The sequence below is a fragment of the Thunnus thynnus genome, chromosome 1, assembly GCF_963924715.1.
Source record: "Thunnus thynnus chromosome 1, fThuThy2.1, whole genome shotgun sequence".
In the NCBI taxonomy this organism is placed as follows: domain Eukaryota; kingdom Metazoa; phylum Chordata; class Actinopteri; order Scombriformes; family Scombridae; genus Thunnus; species Thunnus thynnus.
The window spans coordinates 15,411,295-15,432,465 of record NC_089517.1 but is presented as its reverse complement, the minus strand read 5'-3'; the positions used below and the strand labels follow the sequence as shown (position 1 = coordinate 15,432,465).

The 21,171-nt window shown below is 40.2% G+C and overlaps 1 protein-coding gene across 2 annotated transcripts; it reads right to left on the bottom strand.

Moving 5' to 3' along the window:
• Positions 1-106: 106 nt before the first annotated feature.
• tpp2 (tripeptidyl peptidase 2) lies at positions 107-17,425 on the bottom strand. 2 transcript variants are annotated; one of them, XM_067586374.1, is made up of 29 exons: positions 17,144-17,425; positions 15,267-15,395; positions 14,917-15,012; positions 14,385-14,489; positions 14,115-14,239; positions 13,841-14,004; positions 13,155-13,309; positions 12,968-13,044; positions 12,730-12,857; positions 12,390-12,638; positions 12,185-12,300; positions 11,864-12,035; positions 11,594-11,751; positions 11,423-11,499; positions 11,207-11,313; positions 10,292-10,446; positions 9,955-10,071; positions 9,750-9,850; positions 9,577-9,673; positions 9,342-9,479; positions 8,924-9,168; positions 8,424-8,502; positions 6,952-6,990; positions 6,336-6,493; positions 6,128-6,224; positions 5,872-6,002; positions 5,392-5,641; positions 4,884-5,003; positions 107-4,749 (listed from the first exon to the last, which is right to left on the bottom strand). In XM_067586374.1, the coding sequence occupies exons 1-29, from the start codon at positions 17,306-17,308 to the stop codon at positions 4,660-4,662; spliced, it is 3,840 nt and encodes a 1,279-aa protein (XP_067442475.1). In that variant the 5' UTR covers positions 17,309-17,425; the 3' UTR covers positions 107-4,659. The 2 variants fall into 2 exon arrangements, with proteins under 2 accessions (XP_067442475.1, XP_067442484.1); XM_067586383.1 differs by lacking the exon at positions 6,952-6,990 and having other exon boundaries at positions 17,144-17,424.
• Between the last annotated feature and the right edge of the window lie 3,746 nt (positions 17,426-21,171).

Sequence of the window (21,171 nt, the reverse complement as noted above, 5' to 3'; positions counted from 1 at the left end):
CAAAGCACAACTAAATATAGAAACTGTTATCAGATGCATTAACACTTTCGGCAAGTATGAGGCTCAGACAACTCCTAAAAAGAACAAGTGATGACCAGTACACAGCTCAGTTCTTCCAAATCATGTTTATTCAGTGTCGTTTTCCTTGTTTGTGACTTAATTCCATGTGACCACAAAACAGAGTGACAGTAGCTCAGGTCTTTTCCACACATCATCGAGGAAGAATGGGGTATAAAATAATACTAAGAGCATACAACCTTATCTCATAACATTCTGTAAAATATTGGCATTTACTAGATTTTATGACTATAAATATAAACACTCAACATCCAGAAGAAGCAAGTCGTTTCTGACACCAGCAGAGTGAGAGCAACAGATATGAGATTTCTGTTTGGTGCCAGAAATGGACGGTTTACAGTCCTGTGGTGAAAGTTAAGGCCATTTTCGGAGAGACTGTCATTGGCAACGCGTACTGTAGACAGCTGAGCCCTGAACATTAACGTCTGTCTGAACCAAGACCCAAACACAGGACGGAGAAAAAGGACCAGGAACACAGAATATGCAAGAAGTGAAAAAGATTACTGAAGGTGACCGAACTTTGCAAACTGACTCCAGTAAACCGCTGTGCACTTGGAGACGCCTGTGCTGAGGCCACTGCAGAAAGTGCATACAAGTTACTGCTAAAAACAGAAACACAAGGTGTTCTTACCCCTGGGTAAACATGAGTTGTCACCACTGATTGGCTGTGTGTGTACAGTCATCCCAGAAAAGATTCTTTACTCCCATGAGGGTGAAAGGCCTTGGCTTAGAGCAACTGCTTTTACATTCCTAATCTCACACCTTCCACATCAGGGAGGGGCAAAACCAAATTTTACAGCCATTTTATTTAAACCACTGGTTCTCAATCTGAGTTGCTGGGATCTTTTTTTTTAGTATAATTATTTATGGCTTTACTATAGGAAAAGAAGGGAGAGAGAGATGAGCAATGACATGCAGCAAAGCTCACCAGCTGAGAAGGGTCTCATTGTAAGTCTTTGCAGACTTAAGACAACACACTCACTTCACTACACAATCCCACCAACCCCCCTTCCTCGGATGTTCTTACCCTAAGGCTGGAGATAAACTTGCTTTTTAACCACATGTAGACAACCGGCTGAGTCGTGAACAGAATTGTTCACATATACTTGCCTATGTACTTGTACTAAAGGATTCCACTAGAGGGCACAACAAAGAATTAAGGATATAAACAGAACTTCTGGATTTGCATGATTTAAAACAATAAACATGGCGACACTAGAGGAGGTTACTATTTTGTCGGAACAGTCTTGGACTTGTTTCCATTTATTTTTGCAGGTTTCCACGTCAACTTCTAAAATGGTACTGCTCTCACACCAGCTATTCTAACAAGCATATTTGTCAATCTGTAGCGGCGACGACACATCGTACATATGCAGCTAATTGTGGACTTGGTCTATTAACTTGTTTTCAAAACTTTCCACCATTGTTGTCGCTGCTGACATGCCTACTGACCCCTGACCCTGTCACATCCCCATACTGCCCCAACAGTTCATATGCATATTGCATCTTTCGGATACATAGCGTTAATTTCTGAGGACATGCGCAACCAACACTCCAAATGGATGCAGGATACACAAGGCCGGCAGAAGTCTCTAGTGAACCCAATGTGCCCATGGAGCATGCTCACTAGAGACTTCTGCCAGCCGAGACCACTAACTTCTAGTTTAGCCCTCCAGCTAACTTGAATGGGGATAAAACGATTCCATCATGTGACTCTTCTCCACTTTCGAAATGTGATCAGATGGAATGGATATTAAAACGAGTCATTTCAGGGGGTTGTGACACTCAAAAAAAAAACGTATCCACTTATTTACATGTCTCTTTCACATGAAAGTCTCTGGGAAAGCGTCTTTTTGGGCCCAATAGCATCACATGACATTGTAATTACACAGTTTGGCCACTATGTCAAACTGGCGTCAAAGCCCAGTGCTGTTCCTAGGGGCTTGAGTTAAAAGCAAGTATATCTCCGGCCAAACACTAACCACCCCCCTCCTCATGCCTAAACCTAACCAAGTGGGTGTGTCATGTAGTAAAGTGGGTGCGTCGTGTAGAGTACTGTGAGTCCGCAGATAGACCTACTTGCCCCGGTTCGATGCAACTGAGGACGTTGCTATTCATGGACAGCATCTTAACCTCTTGACCACCAGGGGCCCTGTGGTTGGAACCATTTGAGGGCAAATCAATTTTCTTCTTCTATCAATATTGTTATGACATCAAATTTTTTAAAAACTATCATCACATTAACTTCTCACAGTAAAATCATTCTTTGTTTAAACTGGTAATTCTGCAGACTTGACAGAAAATCACAAGTTTTATTTTTACAGAATTATGAGCCAAAAAAGGCGGAGAATCACTTATGTAAATGATAAAACTTGAATATATAGCAGACACGTTACATAATTCGGGTGAGATATGTTTAAGGACCATACCAGTGTTTTACAAGTTTTTGCTGGTTAACTAAAAATCATGTATTTTCACACTTTAGCTGAGCATTTACAAATACATGCTAGGTGGTTTTATATCTTCCAGATGCATTTCTTCCCACAGTTCCACACAGATTGGTTTCTATTAATTTCTGTATGGCATGAAAAACAAACGTCAGGTTCTTGAAATGTGCTTGAGTTATCTATCAAAGTTAAATGAAGTCAGAGTTACATGATCTTTGCAGTGTAAAGATCACAGCAGTGATGACTTTTCAAATCAATCTGCAATGTAACTGCATTGACACATTTATTGTATACATTGCGTTGTATAAACAAAAGTCTGTTAATATTATCCAATTGTAAAGAAATGAATGAAACCAATAGAAAAATATGTAAAAAAAAATCTAAAAATTGCAAAATGGTCAGCTGTGATTTCAAATACATGCAATTTGTAGTTAATCAGATAAAACATGCAAATCTACTGGTATGGTCTGTTAAAGTAAATAAGGGAGGGGGAAATCACTCATGTTCTACCCTCTCAAAATGGCTTTTCATTTATCATTTCAGTTCAGTTGGGAGAAAATGTTCATGTAAACAAAATGTGCCCACAAATACACACCAAGTCATTCACAAACACACTCATGAAAATAACTTGAAAATCTTGTTTGGGATTAAAAATCTTTTAAATTGGAACAAACTAAAAATCTGCTTCCAAATAAAACTATTATTTTTCCTTACATCCTAAAAGACATGCATATATGCAAAATACATCAATTAGAATAATATTTGTATTATATACCTATTGCATTTTAATATTTTTTTTATGTTATGTGTGTATGTACATTATTTTATGACACTGTGTACAAGTGCAACATTTTGAATGCTGCAGAGCAACGTCTCTAATACTGTGTGAACATTTTACATAGAAACATCCTACTGCTGCTCACAACTGAACGCAGCTGCATCTGTTGTGTTAGTGAGGTCTGTCGGATGGTCGTCAAATGTGCGGCTTGGGTCACTCAGCTGTATGGAGCGGGTGGCAACACCTCTAGAGGCAGGTGGAAGTTGAGAAAGTGTGGTTGTGGCTTTTCCTTTACCTGACAAGTCACTGACGGCCTGCATACAGTGCACAGACACATCATACTGCTGATACGAGCTTTTAAACCCACATTTGACACCAAAGGCTGATGGGTGAAATGACTGCAAGCGGCTGGGTGTTGACTGATGTTAAAAAAGCGCTACTGATTCTGCAGCTTCCGGTGGTCAAAACCGTCACACCGCTTTTTCTTCTTCTTCTTCTTCTTCTTCTTCCTGTCAGAAATGGTAAGGTACATGTAGAAAGGCACCTCAACTGTTTTTGTGTTCTGAGATTGTGTACTCGAGTTGTGTATCGGAGCCTAAAAAGACAGACGAGACTAAACATTAACTTTACAGCACGGCCTGACTGAAACAACCGATCAGAAAACAAACAAACAAAAAAATATCTTAAAGTTCTACCCAAGCCTCCCTTTTAGTTCAGGAATCAGGCAGACTCTGCGTGCCCTCGTATGTCCGAACATCGTGCAGCAGCGAGTCCTCCTTTCTTCTCACTGAAGTATCATAATGGCCAGTTTGAGTTTTTCTGTGTGTTGAAGGTGACTAAATGGAGTCACAGTTATTTTTTTTTAAAAGACTTGTGATGCATCCGTGGTGTCCATACTGGCCCTTGTACAGTATATACACGAGAGAACGAGGTTACTTATATGATATGGAGTTTAGACAGCTGCGAATGGGTTGATGTAAAAAGACTCCGAATGTGTAGATGACACCAAAATAAAGAAAAAACACCCAACTAAGATAAGACTGAGTGACAGTATCAAGAGTTTTTACTATAAATTTAAAAAAAGTTAAGCTGAGCTTTTGCTGTTGGTGGCATTCCAATGACCAGCCTTATAATTCATCAAACCATTTACACTCAGTGTTGTCCCTCATTTTGGCGTTCACCTACATCTGAATTTAAAAAGAAAGAAAATATTCTCAGGAAGCAGCTGGTTGGTCAGATGCATAGACCATGTGACCCTGAGGGGCGTGATATTGGAGTTACTGTGTAATGGATTATGTATGTATGGCCATGCTGCTCGTGCATGAGTGTGTGTGGTGTGTGTGTGTGTGTGTGTGTCTAGAATGGTGTGTAGTCTGCAGGGTACATGACAGGGAGCCAGTTCTCACTGAAGGTGGCGCAGTGCGTCCATCTGAGGTGTCGCATGAGCTGAAAAAAAACAAACAAACAGGAAGTGTTTCAAGTGAACAAAGCTGACATTTGATTAATCACATGTTCTATAGAGTGAGCATTTTAAATATCTAATAAATCTGAACAGACACCAGCGGTCACTGCAGTCATACCTGGATGCAATTCTTCATGTTCTCTTTGCTGGGCTTCTCCTCCACCATCTTTGAGGCGTATTTTAAGGCTCGGCCGTACATCTTGTTCACCAGAGCATGTTTGTATGAAAACATCAACACCTGAGCGGAGGAGAAGAAAAAGAAAAACTGAATTAATGCCAAATGGTTCGTTTTATGGTGAGATACATCCACAAAATTCACATTTTCTGGAGAAAAACCGGGGGAAAGCAGAATTTTTAAGTTATAACCTTTAGAAAGTGTTGAAAGAAAATAGAAGAATAGAATAGAAGCTGAAAATAGTTCCAACAAATGCATTATTCACCCCTGTTGGAGATGCATTTTGTAAACACTACAGTGCCAGAGTGTTTCACCAATTATTTAGCCTTTAAAAAAAAAATATCAGGGGTTCTGCTGACAATAAGACAAATACAGTACATCGTCAGCTTTAACTTTAAACTTTGAATTTAGTTTTGCTGCGCCTTCATTTTCTAAAACACGTTTTACTGACCTTGGAGTCGGTCAGCTCCGCCCACTTCTGCACCTCCCAAAATGTGTCTGTCAGGGCTTTAGCCACGTCATGCAGGCTGTCATCAGAGCTGCTGGCCACCTGTTCACCAACATCCTCTGCTGCAGCTTGTCCCGTGGCGACAGCGCCGGTGCCGTCCTGAGGCGTGAGGGGCAGCAGGAGCTGATCAGCCAGAGCGCAGCCCTTCCTACATAGAGCGTCCAGCAGAGACGACTTCTGCTTCTCCATGTCGCTGCAAACACAGAGGTTAAGACGGGTCAGGATTCAGGTCATAGATACAGTAGTTATGCTTGATACCTTTAAGGAAAATCCAACCTGAGATACTGTCCTATTTTATTAGAAATATAAACTCTGATTTATACTTTTTTTTTCTCCTAGTCTATTGTTGATTGATGCTGCCTTTGATGAACCATTCTGCTATCTAATGCTGTTATTTTTAGTACAATACTATTCTTCACATACGTCTTGATAGAAGCAGCATCCGGTCGAGGGTCTGTCTTCATGGTAAAGTAAACAGCCAAGGCCGTCTGGTCGATGTGGGAGATGACGATGTCGGCTGCTGATACCACCTCCCTCAGACGTTTTACACGCTCCTAAAGACAAACGAGAGAAGAAGAAATGACTGTCAGCAAAAATGTTTGTAACATGTGAAAACAAAAACCATTAATAATACTAAAGGTGACTTAAAACGAGCTCTCTTGATGGTGTGTATTGTTACCTTTTCAGAGTCCAGCTGGTGCAGTCTTTGCACATGCAGGGGTAAGTAATCTAAATAGTTTTCCTTAAGTTCATCATAAAGTGAATTGGTGTCCAGCCTGAACAGCAGATAGAGGACATGTCAGACGGTTGAGAAAGAATTGAAAGACGAAGACGATATAAACAATGTGTTGCTGGGAAAAAAACAACAGATAAGAAACTGTGCACACTTTGTCATCCACTGAATCTTTAAGTCTCTCATGGCTTCTGCAAACTCCTCCTTCACATCTTTCTCTTTGTCTGCGTCTTTGTCCTTCTCCTTCTCCTTCCCTCCATTCTTTGTTTTGTTGGGTGTGGGAATTAAGTGGTAGATGACTGGAACGATGTCCTGTATAGACACAGAAAGATAATTTAGTCAAAAAAAACAATAAATATCTACTATCAGCAACCCAAATTCTCACTCTCTCCCTACCAATTCAATGTCCTACAGCTGCATATTTCTTTTGGGTGTCTTTCTTCAGATCAGTTAAGAAAAAATGCTTTTGCTCATACCTCACTGAAAGTCATTAAACTAGTTAAATAAGTTTATAGTAGCACCCATTATCTATCATTCTTTATAGATCCATTAGTCATTTGACTGACCACCAGAAAACTTAAAAACTGTACATCAACATAAATACCAATTACGACTAGACTAGTTGGATATTTCAACACACCGACATTGACATGCTTTGACATCATTAATGCAGATATAACAAAATCCCTTAAGTGTGGAATAAGCCATTTTCCAGATGGCAGGAGAGCAGTGGACGCTCTGTTGTACAGTGTTTCTAGCTCATCCAGTACCTTTTTAAACTTTCCTTGTCGTTTTGCAGAGGCCTGCCCCTGGTGGTCAGAATAACACACAGTGAGGAAGAGACAACACAAACACACCAAAAAGGATTCTCTCTCTTCATTTTTTTACCTTTTATCCTCACTCAGAGTTTATCCACCTACCTGCTGGACTTGCATAAATGCTACAGTGGCAAACAGTTGTGTATGTTTTTGTTGCTGACGAGCTCAGATTCATATCTCATGTTCACGTCTAACAAATGTGATTGACTGTTTCTGCTACATCTGCTCTGCAACAAAGTACTGCACCTTACTGAAAACTACAGTTAATATAATCATTTGACTTGAAGATAGTACATTTCTTATGTGTGTATGAGGCTCAAAACGATACACAGGTCTTCATCAATGTATTGTGAAACAATATGCAAAATATTGAGTTATAGGTTGCCGCTGAAATTTGACACGACGTGCTTTGCATTGCAGCCGCTGAGAAAAGTTCAAAGGTAAATGGAAGCTGTAAACCAAAAATATTCAGACATGTCTGTCATCTGGAGATGTAAAGAGAAACACCTGCAGCTCATGAAAACGGTGAGAATAAGCTCAGAGAAGAACACACAGTTTGCCCTTGTATTGTACAAAAGAAAGTGGATTTTTGATTTTTGACTTTTAAAGAAATATTTCACTCAAATCATTTGTGGGTTTTTTTGGCACAAACACATCTCAGCAGCCTCAAAGATCAGCAGTTATACAAGCTGTTTAAATACATTTTCTCATGTGATTTACTTCCATTTAAAAAGTACACATGTGAACATACATATAAACTGATGCAAAATCATTTTGACTGTTTCCCCCCCTTTCTTTAGCATTTCCTCAAGACCAATAGTAAAAAGGTGGTCAGTAAAATCATGTTATTAAATAAAAAGGACATATTTCAACTTGGCTATGTTCATGTTATGAATTAGAAATATTCTGAGTATCATCGGTCATCTAATGACTTAGTAAACAACAGCCAGATCAAGTGTGTTGATGTCTGACAGAGGTGAAGACATGAGCATCATCAGACTGTGTTTGTGACAGCAGATGCATGGGCAAAAGTAAATGAGTGAAGAAAAAAAAAAAAAAAAAGACATGCATTTATTAGAAGGACCGCAACCAATTAAGTGAAAGACAAAGTCAATCAGCGGAGGTCTGAGCTAAAAAAAAAAAGAAAAAGAAAAGGCAAAAGCTTTGGAGCACTGGCATTCAACCCTGATCCTCAGGACCACAAGTACTTCAGGCATCACATCATTAATATCAGATTTTTCATCATTAACCAGGTGAAAATGTGGGATCTGCACACTGGCCATGGTGACCTGTCATATTCTGCAGAGTAGTTTGTTCTGCATTCACTCAACAATAAGTAAAAGTCCCAGATAGGATGATAAAACTGAAAACTACTTTTATGTCCTGAGGAACAAGAGAATAATATCAACAACAAATCCACTCACTGCTTTCTTGCCATACTCGCTCTTGGGGACAACGATAGACCCAGAAAGATAGCATCCTGGACTCGTCCCTTTTGGGATTCTGAAAAAGGGAGAAACCCACGGGAAAAAAGACAAGGATGGAGAGAATAAAGACAGAAATATCAAACTATTGTGAGACAAACATGTTCTTACTTATCAGTGCTCTGACCAAACATCTATACCCGAGTATTTAGATTTCAGTACCTTTGATACACAGGATACAAAGCTCATTTAAAAATGTAGATTATAAAAGTCTGAGAGGATCAAAGTGGAAGCTGTCTCTTCATCAGGGCTCTCGTTATGGACGACTCAAACTCTTGGAATACATTATAAATATGTTTTTTTTATTTCTGTAAGGCTTCTATTGCTGATTCTTATGCGTTTTTCATTTTAAATCGGTATTTTTTTTGCATTACACATTATACATCTTTGCAATAAGATCTTATAACACAGACAAAAATTCCTTTTCCATTTCAACTCACTTGTCATCTGGCAGGGCTGAGACATAGAAGTGATGCGTGGCACCTGGGGACAAAGTGACAGAGTTCGCCTTCTTCTTGGCCAGGAGGGCTGCACGGTGCGTCTCGTAGACATCTAGACTGAGGGTGGTGGACAGACGATGGGAAACCACAAACGGCAGGTCCTTGAGGCGCTCCAGCTCGCTGGACTGCTCGTGGCGCACTTGCAGACGCAAGGTGTAGTCACCCTTTTCCAGTTTAAGAGAATACTGGAGAAGTAAAAAAACAAAAAAAAAAAACAGAGAGTGTGTTAGTTCAATTTTCTCCAACTTGTGAGATAAGAGACATATTCAGGGAATATAGGTAAAACACCTGTTAAAGCAAATACATGTGATCTTTCAGTCAAGCTCTTCATGTGTCTGAGGTTCAGGTGTGGGTGTACCTGGTGTGGGTAGGCGTCCCCTGCGCCCAGTAGTCTCTTGTTCTGATCAAACAGCATCCAGAGCTGACTGTCAAACTCAGACTCGTACAGCAGCTCACACAGCAAGGGACAGCTAGGAGTAACCTCTCCACTCTTAGGCTGTGGAGAGAGCAAAAAAAAAAAAATTATTCACACACACACGAAGATTCAAAAAGTCAGCATTTCCTTCTCTCATGTTGTGCTGACAGTGTCGTACCTGATGAAAGCTGTAGGTGAGAACAATCTCGTAGAGTTGTCTGTTGTTGGGGAGAACATCCCTCATTCCCAAGGCTTTTATTTTAGAACTTAAGGGCCTACAACAACAGGGATAAAACAATGAATTGGACTGACATTACGCAACAAAATGAACATGTGCGAGTGTGTACTTACCGGAGTGGCTGAACCCACGACTTGAGGGTGATAGCGGGGGACACCTCCTCGTATCTCAGAGGCGATGACACATCGAAACTCGTCACTCCTTCTGAGGCATGCTGGCCAGAGACAAATGAGAGTCACAAACAGAGATCTGATACCGTCTGGAGTGAAGCTTACTACTTGTCGGTGTTGCAAATGTGTGCGTCTGTGCTCTTCTTACAATGTGCAGGGGTGAAGGAGAAGTGTTGAGTCCGTGGAACGAGATGCTGTAATCCACCGTGACGTCACCCAGACTCGCCCACCAGCGCGCGATGCAGAACTCAACTATCCTACCTGACTGGAGGAGAAAGAAAACACACAAAAATTATTCTACCATAACGTCATTTTCATGTATATACATACACTATAATATCGAAAGACTTCAAGGCACTTATTGATGGCATTTAGCAAAGAACTACAGGTGAAAACTAGCCTTTTTAGGTGACTTTAGCTAATTTACACAGTCATTTGCACTCTCTAATTCACCTTAACTGATACCACAAATGAAATAAACGTACCAGCACAGGGAACGCTTCGGTGAGTGAGCCTCTTTCCAAAAGTGAAGAGAACTTATAGAATTCATTAGCTCTGTACGCTCTCTGTTTGACCAGGTGCACCGCATGGAGAACAAACTTTGACGACACATCTCCCGATTGAGAAGTCAGTGTGATCTCTGCAGGAGAAACACAGGGACAGAGAGGTGTAGAAGAGAAAGACAAGGAAAACAGGGGGGGCAAGGAGTTGAAAGAATGATGATGATGATGATGATGGTGAAAAAACAAGAGGAGAAACCAGAAAGAAGGGGAGGGAGATGAAAAGAGAGATTAAAAAAAGCCGCATTTACAGTCTTTAGTATTTACAGTCACATCTCACACAACTGATTTGTGGTCTATCTAATAAAGCTGATGGATGACTTAACAATTTTCCATTCTATAGTTCAGTTATTTTGGTATTTCCAACAATAAATCGTTTATTTGACAGCAACACTCTCAGTTATCAAGGTAGGAGGCCACGCTGCATCGGTGTGGGATGCAGCATATATTTTTCAAACTATGGGACAAGTGCTCGCCAATAAGGGTAACAAGACCACATAAAATGGTCCTCAACAACTGTGTAAGCATTACTGTTGACGCCTACTGAAAAACCACTTATAAATGTGTCAGACCAAACAAAAAATCTAAAGCAATATTCTTAACTAAAACTAAATATTAAGATGAAATTTAAAAAATGGAGATGAAAGACTTCCTCAGACATTAGCTTTGCCTTTGTGAAATTAATCAAATCATTATTTCTGTGAATCAAAAAAAGAGCAAAATTCATCGGTTGATACCTTGAACAAACACTTTAAATCTTGAATACTATGGGTGATTGTTCACCCATAACCTGCCTGAAAGCTATCTCACTCACTCACTCACACACACACACACACACACCTGCCCAGGAGGCTCCCTGAGGAACAGTGATGAAGTGGCGTTTGATCTGCCCCGGTCTGAAGTGGACGTCTGTGAAACACACCTCCTGATTACGACTATCTGTCACTCTGTTAGATAAAAGATAAAGAGCTGTCAGACACACATGGACACGTTCCAACAACCTCTTATTGGAGGAATGACAGAAAAATAATCTGGCATTATGATTTAGGAACTTACTTGGCTGGGATAATAACTGTGATGGGAACTCTGAACAGGGGGCCACTGCCAGGTGCTGCTGTATCGTATCCGCACACCTAAAACATACACATGTTAACAGTGACCAGGTTAACACTAATACACATAAAAACAAGATCGCTGTCGTCTCTTTAAACTCATTTCTTTGCCTACCTCTGTGTAGTGCACTCCCTCTCTCAGTCCCATCGGATCAATGCGGACATTGACATGACGACACTGGTTCATCAGCTCTAAATGGGAGGGGCACTGGACCCATGGGGAACTACATGTGAGGGCCAAGTGTAGCTGTAAGGAGATTCTCTCAGAGTTTCCTGTGATGAACGTCAGAAGAAGAAAGATATGAAAAAACTTCTCACAAAAAAAAAAAAAAAAAGATGTTGTTAAGGACTACAGAATAAACAGAAAATTTCATATGTATAGTACCGGTGTTTTCTGGGAAGATGGGTTCGATTCCTACTCCGTGATCTGAGGGAGAAAGAACTTGGGCTGGGTCCCTGAGGTAGATGCCTCTCTGCGTTCCCACAGTTACTGAGAAGCCTAGGTGGCTTGTGGGTAAAGAAGCGTGTTGAGTGAGGTAGTCTAATGCCTTGTCCACCTGAGGGGTAGTAAGGGAGACGATTAGTGGCACAGAAAGAGACAAAAAAGGGTAAAGAATTAGGACAGTTGAAACGAAAGATTGTGTTCAGACTGTTGCAGAAGACGAAAATGAAATTTTATCCCCTGCAGCAGCTGTAGTGGAGTTACCTGGATTATTCCATGGCCCTGTGCAAATACCTCGATGTCCTCAACCTTCAGAGCTGTGTTTTCTAGCGCTCTCCTCACCGCAGGAACAGAGGGACGTATCCCAGTCTGTTTCAGTCCTTTATCACACAAAATCACCCGCTAACATTAGTTACACACACTGCAATACATCTCAACACCTGATATCAGTCCGTGACCCTGAACACACCTGAAAGGATTAGCGCGATGCCTCCGCAGGCATTCGGAGATGACATGGATGTGCCATTCATCAGCTGGGTACCACGGAGAGTCCAGTTGGGTACAGATGCAATGGCACCACCGGGAGCACTGATGCTGACCCCCAGAGCCCCATCTGTACTGGGGCCCCTGGACGACCAGGTGTACTGGTTGGGAGGCAGCTTCTCCCTCAGGGAATACTCAGCCACCATCATGTCTGGGGTCACATAGGCTCCAACACCTGAGGATACAGATTTGTTTGCTTGTTTGTTTTTTGCAACTCAACCATTATTAAGTGGGAATCAAATGTTGTGTTTCATCACTGTGTGTACCTATGACACTGCTGGTGGTTCCTCCAGGGCAGCCGACTGTGGAGAGGCAAGGGCCGTTGTTTCCTGCGCTTGAAACAAATATCACATTGTGCTTCTGCACCGCCTCTGTGATCACCTCACAAATCCTCCTGAAAGACAAATTCACATAAAAATTTTTTTTTTAAAAATCAGTGACAGTGTGCAAAACGAACCCACACAATCACACACACCCTTGCTGCTACTACTACACAACACTTACCCTGAATTGGGCCAGTGGGTGGCTTCCCCGTAGCTGTAGTTAACTAGGTCACACTTGTAGTTGATTACTTCAATCATCTTTGAGTGACAAGAGAGATAAATAAATAAAAGGGTTAAAAAACAAATAATAAAGAAGGAAGGCAAACTGTCAAAGCTAAACTACATATGACTTAGTTAGAGTAGCATACCGCGCGGATGAGCCCTGTGCCCGTTTCCATGGTGCTGAGGCGGGTGTCTCCAATTTTCAGGGCCAGGATTTGGGCACCAGGGGCAACACCATTGCGTTCCGGTTCCTCTGGGAAGTAACCTGCTGCAATGCTTGCCACGTGTGTCCCATGAGCCCCTTCAAAAGCACACAAGCAAGTCAGACTGGAGCTTACACTGTGAACATCTACACATTATGTCGCCTTAAAAGGACCAGTGTTTAGGATTTAGTGGCATCTAGCAATGAAGTTGCAGATTGCAACCAAATGAATACACCTCCCCTTCCGAGCGTGTAGGAGAAGCTACAGTGTCCGCGAAACTCGCAAAAAATATAGAAGGCCCTCTCTAGAGCCAGTGTTTGGTTTGTCCTTTCTGGGCTACTGTAGAAACATGGCAGCACAACATGGCGGGCTCAGTGGAGGAGGACCCACTCCCCATGTAGATATAAGGTAACGAAAACACAACAATTCTTATTTCCAGTTGATCATACACTAATTAAAACATACTTATATAATATTACTTTTCTGCCAAGTCCATTCTGCTAGATGCCACTAAATTCTACACACTGCACCTTTAACGGATATATAATTCTGTCATCTCTTTGTGTTAAATGACCGCGTCATAAGAAAGCTTTCCTTCAGAGGAAATGATATGCTTTCAAATACCTCACCTCCACTGGTGACGATGCAGAGTGTGTTTCCCTCATCATAAATATTAACAGAGTAGTTCAGCATCTCGGCATTTCCTAACGTGGCATACTCTTGTGATTCTCTGTAGGAGCTCAGCACAGTGCACTGGGACAGCTCTCCACACTCAGAAGTGTCAATTACAGCCCTTAAAAGAACAAAAAGTAATAGACAATGACAGGGATAAATATACTATTTGTAAACAGCAGTAAATAGTTTAGACGAAAGTGACAGGAAAAATAAGTCAGTATGGCTTACTTCCATGTGACGCCGTCGTGCCAAAGCACACAGTCATATACAGGACCGGGATCACTGTACTTCTTTTCTAGAGATGCTAGCAGCTCTGACTGACTCTGCAGCTCTTCCTTCTGCAACTTCTCTATCTAGAGACAGAAACGGGATGAAGAGCGTGTGTGAGAGAGACAGTACAGAGAAATCTGATTAGGAGATAGCAAAATACAGTGACTAGTAACTGCATGCAAACACTGATGTGTACATACACACGCAGTTCAAGTTTGTAGGTCTGACCTGTGAGGGTGTTGGGTGTGAGAGGTCAAATTCTTCTGTCCTGCGAGAGACCTCAGCGAGTGCTGCTCTGTGCGGTGGGTCCCACACCTTTTCCTTTCGCTCTTTCTAGTAGACAAAAGACAACAAGACCTTAACGACAGAGGCTGACAAGACAAATAACAAGACAATGTACAAACTTGTTTTCATGTAGTAGTAATGCAGGCTGTCATGCTAACTGCAACACTGCAGCTATGAAAGGCTATCAGCAAGGATGGGACATACAACCACATCATATATGTGCAGTTTTTCATTACTTTTTTACTTGTTTTTTTTTCCATTCATAAACAAGTTTACTTATGAGATGTATCATTTAAAAATAATCAGAGTAGGAGAACACAATAAACTTCCACCGATGTACATGTTTTTGACCATTTATAGTCATGTCTAGGATAGATAAGGGGTTATCAGAGTGGTGATACTTGCACAGGAAGCACTGAGTTTCCGATCTAAACCACAACAGGCCTAGCACAGAAATAATGTCACATCTCCCTACCTGTATTCTTTCTTTAAGAGCCTTGGGGAAGAACTCATAGCCATTTTTAACTCCAATGCGATACTTCCCTGATGGATTGACCCAGGCAGGAGGGATCTGGATGACATAAAAAGACAGTGTATGAGACAGGATATGAAGGAAAATATAAAGACTTCAGGATTTATAATCTAGTCAAATATAGTTAAGATTTTAAAAAAAATGCTACACAGAATCGGTAAAAGGAATCATAACAAATAATGACTTAAAATGTTCTGAAATGGAGGACAGTACCAGTAATGGGATTTTTCTGAGCAAGCAGCTGCAGTTCATTAATTTTTTTAATAGTCTTAGTGTCAGAGGCGTCTACAGACCTTAAGTGTTCTGCCAGAGAGGCCGGCGATTGTCCCATCTTTAGGTTCCGCCACTGTGGTCATGTTCACGTCACCGCTACCTGTCGTGTCGATGATGTCGACGATCTTTGGCTTCCCCTCGGTTGTGATCTAAAAATGCAGCAACAGACAAAAGGAGTCAGCAATCAATAGCTCTTTTTCACAGCAGGCAGTTGGAGCTAATTACGTTACCTATTCCTGAGTCATGAATTTGGAAAAACTGAATGGGATTCAGGTATCATTAAAAGGATAAGTTCTCAATTTTTCAAGTCAATAGGCAGGTGCCCATATGAACACTGAAAGAGGTTTTCCTCACTGTTATCATTCCTCCTGTTCATACTGGCTATTAAAAGATCCCCTTCAAATGTGCTTTCAGTGCAAGACACAGTGTGTCCACACAGTCATTTTGTGGAAAAATGCATTTAAATGTTTATATGAAGCTTATATGAGGCTTCAGCAGTCTGAGTTAGTCATATCAAGTGGATATCTGCTTATCTTTTTAGCATAAAATTTCCTCTTTGTGTTTCCTCAGTCAGTGTTTCCCTGTTGAGCTGCGGTAGAAGTATCATCAGAGTTAGTTATATCAAGTGTATATCTGCCACATTTATAGTCTTTTTAACATCAAATTCCCTCTGTGTCTCTTCGGACAGTGTTTCCCTGTTGAGCTGCGGTGGAAGTACAGTAACAAAAAGAGGGACTTTAGCACTAAAATGACTGTAATGATGAAAGATGTCTACTTGATTTGACTACTTTGGACAGCTGAAGCTTCTTATTAGCTTCAGATAAACTTTTAAACACATTTTTGCACAGGAGGGCTGTAGATTTTGGCCCCCATCACTAACATTGTAAATGCATTATGAAGGGATCTTCTAATTGCCAGTGATAACAGGAGGAATGATTATGGCAAGAAAAACCTGCTTCAATGTTCATTTGGGCAGACCTCACTGTTCTTTGAAAACAGACCTGCAAAACTGTGAACCTGATCTTTAAAGTTACTAATTGCACCTGAGCATTTCCTGCTTTGACATGTTAAAATCTGTCGTGAAATGTATCTATTATGAACATCAAACTGGAGTAGGTGCACAGAACATATTATACAGCCTATAGTCACATAATAAATAAATTTTTTTTAAAAACTATCTTTAATCTGAACTTCAATGTAATGTGCAAGCCATCTTCATGCTAAATGCTCTGCAGCTTTAATGTCCTCCATGTACACATTTGTTTACACACTGTAGGGGTCAGATTCAGTCTCCTTCTTGCCTTTTTTTAGAACAATGTGACATGTGCTTGACCTTTACTCGGTGTAATGTTGCCATAAAACCAAACCAATCCAGTTGCACAGACATAACTATAAAACAGCAGCTTCCTATTAACTTATTTAGCCATTACTATGACAGTAACGTAGGTAGCCAACTTGATTCCTGGCTGTTAATCAACATGTATTTACGGCTCACCAACCGACAATTAACCAACTAGACGTTATTTCTGTTATTATTAACTCATCTGGCCGCAACAACCATCTTCTTTCACCAAAATTCACCAAAGTCTTAACACTAAAACTGAAGCGGACTGTTTCAGCTGTTAGTTGCTATGCTAACATGCTAGCGCGTGTGCTAACCAGGTTAACGTTAGTAAACTATAACACAATTTGACAGCAGGAGATAATACTTGCTATCAATTACTTTGTGCAGATTAAGTTGTCATAAAAGCTATAAAGCGTGTTGTCATAGTTAGTTGTGTGTATCTACGGCTAGCTGATGCCGTTAGGTGACTGTGTACAAATTGTGTGAATGAGTCGGGCCTTTAGCTTAGCCTACACCAGCGCACCAACGTTAGGCTGCCGGTTTATAATGTACCTGCATGCCGGGGGCCCCGGGATCCACGCCGGTGTCCAGGATAGCGATGACCACCCCTCGACCATCGTACTCGGGGAACCTGGTGAGAAAAGACGTGGCGCCGGTTTCTTTTTTGGGGAGCAGCCCCTGAAAGGGGAAAGGTTCTTCGGTAGAATGAGCAGCCATGATCAAAGAGCGACAATGAAAACAAAGCAGCGAAATGGGGAAGAAGAAGAGAGCAACACGGTGGGAGAGACGGGGAGGAGAGCTGTGGTTTAAAGGGGCAGTGCGGTGCTCCTGTCCAGCCACATTTCTCCTGTGTCACCTGGCTGCTGGAGCCTAATTTAGTCAACAGGCCAATTATCAGTACACTCGTTATAATATTGGAGCCACACCTTAATTTTATTTTATGTGTGGCTTTATCTGAATTCACCAGTAAAAGCCTGGATCCTGGATTATGGCTCCCTGTAGGCCCCAAATTCACCTTGTTTGTGTACAGTGGTGGAAGAAAAGTACCCATACAGCAGTGAAAAAAATACTCAATTACAGGTAAAAGTCCTGCATGCAAAATCCTACTTAAGTACATAAGTATTAGCAGCAAAATGTAGTTTGCATAAAGTATTGTAGTAAAAGTAGTGGTTTGGTCCCTGTGACATATATTATTATATATGACATCATTAGATTATTAATACTGAAGCATCAGTGTGTAAGCAGCATGTTGTAGCTGCTAGAGGTGCAGCTAGTTTGAACTTCTTTGTATACAGTTAGCTAGTTTAGTCCAGTGGTTCCCAAGCTAGGGGTCGGGCCCCTCCAAAGGGTCACCAGATAAATCTGAGGGATCATGAGATGGTTAATGGGAGAGGAAAGAAGAAAAAACAAAGTTCTGATACACAAATCTGTTTTCAGTTTTTGGACCTTTTCTCTAATCTTTGATTTTTGGTGAAACATCATTTTAACATTTTATGAAATTAAACTATGTCAGAAGTTTAGAGGGAAACATCACTAACTACACACCGCTTTTTGTAAGATGTCAACAGCCAAAAACGTAACAATGTGCTGTATTTTAAAAGCTTGTTATATTATCCATTGTGTCAAATATTCATCTGAAAAGTAACTAAAGCTGTCAAATAAATGTTGTGGAGTAGAAAGTACAATATTTCCCTCTGAAATGTAGTGGAGTGGAAGTATAAAGTAGCGTCAAAGGGAAATACTCAAGTAAAGTACTTGACTATATGTACTTAGTTGCTTTCTACCGCTGTTGGTGTTGGTCAATTTGATTAACAGGAAATTTGTTTGGAGATAAGTACCAATTAAACATTTTCCACAACACACATACACAAATATTGGTAACAACTCACTTTACTAATTCCCTGGATTTTTTTTTTTTTTGTAATTTGCAGGTATTTAATGGTTAATTTTTATGGTATTTGTTACAAATTATAAGAAAAAACTGAAAAGATGTTAAGTTGGTTTAGTTGGTCACTCATTATTTGCTATTTGGGTTCATACATAGATTAATAATTAATACATTTCTTAATAAATTAGACTGTTGACAGTTCTTTAACTGACTGACTTAACATACTCAGTTCTCAAATGGGTAGTTTTGTGCTTTTTCAATAATTCCCTAAAAGTAGCTGTTGTGTAACTGTTAATTCTTAGGACATTTCTTTGAAAGTGTTGTAATTTGGTAGTAAACAGGAAATGTGCTTTTTATAAAGTTAAGAAATAAGTTTATATGACTAACTGGATATCTTTCAAAATTACAGTCGTTTTAGTACCAAATTACCTCTTTTTGTTACGATCCTTCCACCACAGCTCAAAGGGAAACACTGTCGGTCAACCCACAAAGAGTGAATTATATACTAAAAAGACTAAGTTTGGAAGATATCCGCTTGATTTGATTAACCCGGACTGCTGAAGCTTCATATTAGCTTCAGATCAACGTTAAAAAACATTTGTGCACAAAACAAGGACTGTGGATGTTTTCCCACATCACTTATATTGTAAGCACATTAGAAAAGGATATTTTAATGGCCAGTATTAGCAGGAAAATAATTACAGAGAGTAAAACAATCCTCATATGGACACCTGACTATTGTTCTAACAGTCTTGAAAAACTATGAACCTATCCTTTAAAAGTTGTCATCCAGGACTACTACACCATGCTGTTAGTGTTACAGTCAAATCCACTAGATGGTGTTATAATACTGATAGTTGTGAGTGCCGCACTCACATTGAGTGCTTCTAATTTGTCTCATGGCATCTGCTCATTTGTCTCATGGTATCTGCTCTTTCCTCTTTAAGGAAAGGGAAATTCAAGTCAAGAGAAAATTAAAGTCATTCGAAGGAAGGTTTTGCAGTGCTGCTGTCACAGTCCAAAATAAATGGATCTTTAGCCATGGTTGACGGATGGATGTTGATGTCTAAAGATCTACCTGAGTCTGCCAAACAGTTATATAAAACGTCCATCCTTTGAATAGCAGCTGCTTGCCGCCATCACATGGGTGTGTTTCCAGAAAATGCACTTTAATTTTACAGTCTGTCACTGTCACTGAAATCTTGTATTTCTTGAAGTAACACATACAAGGACAATTTTCAACCTCACAGTCTGATAAAAAAAAAACAAAAAAACCCAAATCATCTGGATAATAATGCGATTCAACATAAACAAGGATATTTCCACAGTTCCAGGAAACACTTTGACAGTTTAGAAGTGCAGATTTTTCACTTGACAACAGCAACCTGTAAATGGATGGTTTGGCCCTTTGAGGCCCTGAAAGGACGGAGAAAGGACAATCAGTATATCTGCATGTGTTGCTCATTAGTTTTCTCGCTGTAACAGCACTACTAGCCCACAGCATGATTTCAGTTGTTTTGTTTGGGGGAGGGGGAAGGTTGTATTTTTATTTTCTACAGATGCAATGTTGAAAAATGTCAGAGAATGGAAACAATCAAGTTAAAAATAACACATTTGATCAGCATGTACAGTAGCTTACTGCTCATGTGAGTTAGATATACTAAAGATGATTATATACCCAGAGCCTTTAAATCAGATCCGTATGGGTGTTTTTGTTTTCCACAGACTAAATCATATGCATTCTTCTGAGATTTAATTCATGCTCTATTCATAGAGATTTTATTTGTCTTTTCCATAATACCAGGATTAACTTTGCACATGTCAATCGCCATCTGTTCAACTCAAAACTCTCACACACATATATATTATGTATATACACACAGCATGTACACAGTGTGTTTCAATTTTGTCGTTGTAAAATGGAAAAAGAACAAGCTGCAGCAGGGAGGGTTAGTTGAAAGTGTACAGTTATTTTAGGTGAGCCAACGCCCTTAAACTCCGCCATGGTGGTTGGCTTGTGCATAATAAAACAACAGCATCCTTGCACTAATCTACTTAGAATCGGCATCTGCCTTTACTTCCTCTTTCTGTCAATGGCTCTGCATTGTCATTCACACACATACAAACATATTCATTCCCATGCACTGTTTAATGTCATTCCTGTACTTGGATACATATTTTAATGTCCTAGTTCCCCCCTTTTTTTTTCTTTTTTTTTTTTTTTGAGATAAATTCAAGCTCCAGAATATGAGGGGCTTCTCTTCTCTCATTTACACACAAACACACTCAGGCTTGTGGTTTACCACAGGGCGTAGTCAACATAGCTCAACTGAATGCATGTCATAAACGTCATTATTTCCCTATGTGGTACATACAGCAACAAAAAAACGGTATTGTCCTCACATATTTGCTTACAGATATGATACTGCTTTGGTTGCCATGTCATGATAGTGGCAACTTGCAAACGCTTGCATTGAGGTCTTGGTCTTATAAAGGAGAATGTACTTGCAGGGCTAATTTAAATGAAGTTAGAGCCAAACTCACTCTTCTGTCTTACTACTAGCTTCACAAACATGAAGCGGAAGTGCCTGCATTATTACTGTTTTTCCCATGCTATTACTGAGTTTTTTTTTTAAAAATAAACCTGTCTTGAGAGGTTATTTTTACAGCATGGGTAATACCATGGTTATTA